The sequence below is a fragment of the Panicum virgatum genome, chromosome 1N (genome assembly GCF_016808335.1).
Source record: "Panicum virgatum strain AP13 chromosome 1N, P.virgatum_v5, whole genome shotgun sequence".
Lineage (NCBI taxonomy): Eukaryota > Viridiplantae > Streptophyta > Magnoliopsida > Poales > Poaceae > Panicum > Panicum virgatum.
In genome coordinates this window covers 5,946,546-5,950,950 of record NC_053145.1, presented here as the reverse complement: position 1 = coordinate 5,950,950, position 4,405 = coordinate 5,946,546, and the positions used below count along the sequence as shown (strand labels likewise).

The 4,405-nt window shown below is 47.7% G+C and overlaps 1 protein-coding gene across 1 annotated transcript; it reads right to left on the bottom strand.

Moving 5' to 3' along the window:
• Nucleotides 1-2,414: 2,414 nt before the first annotated feature.
• On the bottom strand, nt 2,415-3,698 carry LOC120653914 (transcription factor IBH1-like 1). Its single transcript, XM_039931582.1, has 2 exons — nt 2,933-3,698; nt 2,415-2,784 (listed from the first exon to the last, which is right to left on the bottom strand). Exon 1 carries the CDS (start codon nt 3,506-3,508, stop codon nt 2,948-2,950), a length of 561 nt encoding a protein of 186 aa, XP_039787516.1. The 5' UTR covers nt 3,509-3,698; the 3' UTR covers nt 2,415-2,784; nt 2,933-2,947.
• Nucleotides 3,699-4,405: the final 707 nt, after the last annotated feature.

Here is a 4,405-nt window from a genome sequence, read left to right as displayed (position 1 = left end):
ACATGCATGCAATAAATGTAAAGGTGAATAATTGGTGATTCATTTGGGACAAAAAGAAAACAAACTAGGCATATTCTTAATTAGGTTCCCACAAATTATAGACACATGCATGCAATAAATGTAAAGGTGAATAATTGGTGATTCATTTGGGACAAAAAGAAGGACCACTTGCCTTCCTCAAATCAAAATGTTGCTGCTCCGTGTCTTCAAATACTTGCTCTTGCTGACCCTCAAACCGCGAGTCGTCTACGCACCACACGAGCACATACAAGCAAACAAGTGCAACAAATAAGAAATAGAACACCAAACAAATTAAACAGTATAAAACGAGGTTGCAAAACTATTCTGCATGTTGCAAGGATCGCGTGAGCGCAAGAATCATCGAAAACGGAGTTAAAACGAGAAAGTTATGGCTAGAACAAGATTCAGGGGCTTATTTGTAAAAGTTTTGAAATAATAGGGGCTAAAACATAAAAAAGGGCTGTTCTGAAATTATTTTTCAACTGGCTTGAAGTGCGGGTTAAATTTAAAAAAATAGAGGGGCTCTTTAGAAAAATTGCCAGGGTTGACCGGTATGGGATGTGTTTGACTCAGATCAAACCAATCTGGGACGTTAGATTACGATCTGACGGCCCTGGTTTGGATCGGATCGGATCCATCGGATCAAGATCCGACGGCTAGGGTTAACAGGGCGGGGGGCGGCGGGGTCGTCGGTGTAGGCCGTAAACGGCCGTCCGGGGCTCGTTTCGAGCGCGGCTTGCACGGGGAGCACACGGGGGCGACGGCGAACTCATCTAGAGCAGCGGGAGAGGGAGTGGAAAAAGAGGTCGGTGGGCTTCTCTACCTCGACGCGAAGCGTCGGGGCGGCTCTAGATCGTCGGGGAAGCGGCGGAACGGCGGCGCAGCGCGGAGCTCCGAGCTCGAGCAACAAAGGCGGCGCAAGCTAGGGTTTCGCAAGGCGGCGGCTGCGGTTCGGTTGGAGGTTAAGGGCACACGGGAGGCGCTATTTATGGGGCCGAAGATGGCTTCTGGGCGTGCGGGCCCAAGTGAAAGCGGCGGCGTGCGGCGGTCGGACTCGGACTCGAGTCTGAGCTCGACACGGGGAAGGGGAAGGCCCTGACGGGCGGGCCCCGCGTGGCAGAGAGAGAGGGGAGGGGCGGGGTGACGGGCTGGGCCGGAAGAAAAAGAAAAAAAAACGGGCCGGCGGTGAAGATTTGGGCCGCGGAAAAGAAAAGAGAGAGAGGGTGGGCTGGGCTGAAAGAGAGGAAGTGAGAGGTTCTTTTCCATTTTTGAAACCGATTCAAACAAATTCAATTTAAATTCGAATCCAAAAGAATTCAAATTCAAGTTGAACAACAAACAACAAAACCTTGCAGTGCGGCATGAATGCACAAGCCTATTTTTCTTATATTTATGGCTAAGTAATTTATTTAATTCTCGATTGATGCTCTAAAATGCAAGATAAAACTAATAAAACCTTAATGATCCTATAACAAAATTAATTAAATTTATTTGGGTTCCTAATTTGAAATTTAGGGTGTTACATTGGTAGTTATCTTCCAGCAGTATGGAACTCAAGTTCAGCCAAATGCTCCAGCACTTCTTCTGAATTTTGCTGTTAGTTGTCTTCTGACTTCTATTGTTTTCGTTTTTTTTTTTGAAACCTTCATTGTTTTCGCTTTCAGGTAGAAATAGTTTCAGTTACACAAGTATGGAAAAGAAAGGGAAAGAGTAAACGAGTCCTCACTCCTTAGTCATCATGTTTGAACTACATCTAGGAGCATGATTCAGACCAGGCATCCTCCTCTCCTTGCAGTATCTCTCCCCTCGATTGACCAAAAAAGAAAAGAAAAGACGCTACATGTAGAAAAATACTGCCGTCAAAGCTTTACAGTCGCCACAATGCCCTGTGTCTTTGGTTCAAGTACAAAAGTCACTGCCACTACCGTACATTTTTTCCATCTGTCGTGTCTCAGCAGCCTACAAGATGTTCGATCTACTCTTCGGCTGCAGGGGCGTTTAGTTGCCTTTGTTGAAAATTTTTGGGTGTCACGTCAATGTTTGACCAGATGTCGGGAAGGTTTTTTGAACACTAATTAAAAAACTAATTTTAGAACTCACTTGGAAACCGCGAGACGAATCTTTTGAGGCCTTTGACCGCATCATTAGCACATGCGGGTTACTGTAGCACTTATGGCTAATCATGCACTAATTATGCTCAAAAAATTCGTCTCGTCGTGTACATCCAAACTGTGTAATTAGTTTTGTTATTTAATTACATTTAGTGCTCCATACATGCGTTCAAAGGGGAGGTGAAAATTTTTGGTAACTAAACGGTGTTTAGTTCCCAAAAAACTCCCCCCTCCAAATTTTGCATCACATCGACATCACATCGAAACATTAAATATAGCAAATGACGCATGCATGAAGCATTAAATGTAGGTAAATAAAAAAACTAATTACATAGTTTTGATTTACACGACGAGACGAATCTTTTGAGCCTAATTAGGTCATGGTAGGACAACAATTACCACAAATAAACGAAAAATGCTACATTATACTACAGTGTCCGATATGACTTTTCGCATCCCCTTTTCCCTCCATCTAAACACAGCCTTCATCATTTCCACATGCTTTTTTTTTCCAGCAGGCGGCGTACTTTCTGCGTGATCTCTCCTCCCCTTTCTGCATACCTGCTACTCCGGACAATCTATCCGCCATTTCGCCTGAAAATTGAACCGCCCTTTTACTTCCTCCTCTAGGCACGCACTTGGTGCAAAAGCCCTGCATGATAAATAAAAAACATCAATTTTTTTTCTTGTAATCTACAGAGATCGAAGTTAAAAGGTAGGATCCATTGAAATGATAGACAAAAGCTTAGTAGATGATAGATGACCTTTAGATCAGTTGCAGAAAGATTCAGAAAACTAACCTGGTAAACCGGATCTCATCGCACTGCATTCGAGATGCGCCGGAGCACGTCAACCTGCGCGTGTAGGTGCGCGACGTAGTCCATGGCTTCATGAAGCAGCGAGATCTCGTCGAGCAGCTCGCCTCCAGGTATCATCTTCCTCAGCACCTTGGTCCTCTTCCTCACCAGCCTCCTCGCAACCTCACCGCTAGTCATCATCGCCGTCGCCGTTCTTGCACGGGAACAAGCACCAGCGCCGTCTCTCGACCTCCTCGCGCGGAAACACCGCCTCACGATCCTATTGCACCTGCGCGCCTTCCCGGCCGGCGACTTGCACGTCGCCGGCCTAGACGACAACGAAGAAGAAGAAGAAGAAGAAGCCAAGATGGCCCGCGGCCACCGCGCTCCGCCGCCGCGGGCGGCGGCCATGGCGATGTCGGCCGACGACTTGATGGCGCGCTTCCTCTCCTGGAGGCTCATCACGGCGCTCGCGCTCCCCGAGGATGAGACGCAGCAGGCTTCGCTGCGGGCCTGCAGGCTCAGGATCAAGTTCTTGAGGAAGCCTTGCTGGAAGGCCCTGGCGTGGGGGCCTCGCATGGCGTCGGTTGAGGAAAAGTAAGCGCCGAGCTAGGTATAGGACGAAGCAATGGGGAATGGACGCTAGCTCCTCGTTGCTTGAGCAGAGCGTGTGTGGATGTATATATACATCTCTAGCCGATCGACCTCCATGAGGAATGGAGGCGCATGTGGTGTGAGCTAGCATGCATTCCCACCGCTCTGTGTGGTCCTCTTCTCAAATCAGCTAGCTAGCTATCATCTCCTCTCCCTTTTCATGGCACATGCTCCATTGCTGTACAGTTGCATACCTTGCATGCACTGGAAGGCCCCATTTTCGTTCCCAATCAAGGTTGAAATAAAACTGTTAAGAAGTAGAGCGTCCAATAGCCAGCTTTCTTAGCTGCTGAATGCAGTGTCACAATTGACAGCTCGGATGCTAAGCATGTGGCAGTTCAGGGTTGGAAAGTGCAAGTATAGAATTGCTGTGATACTCCCTGCATTTTTTTCCCCTTCTAATGCATGTACCTGTATCTCACATGCCACATGATCATCGATCTCCAAGTACAATCACAAGTACGAATGTACAATGCAGATGCAGATAGTTCCTGAACAGTTTTCTGAATGTATATCATACCGGCAGCTGTTATATATGTTCGTTCCCTAGCTATGCCTCCCCGTATTTTCAGAGATCATGGCGTGAGAAGCAGGATGGGCCCGGCGGCTCGCCGTGAGAAGGGGCAAGGCGCACATGGCGGCACATGCGGCGCCACCCCGAGTTGGCATCCTTGCGAGTTAAGCGGGAACGTAGATTCGTTGGCATGCATGTTATGTGCCGTTCCGTCCGCCCATCGCGCGCATGTTCAGCGATCTGTTTGTCAGTAGCAAGCAACGGGTTGCAGAGAGTTTCTGAAACTTACTGTTCCTGCAGCTGCATTC

Excerpts from the sequence above, each read along its gene's own strand:
- LOC120653914 (XM_039931582.1), bottom strand. The coding sequence starts at position 3,508 with ATGCGAGGCCCCCACGCCAGGGCCTTCCAGCAAGGCTTCCTCAAGAAC.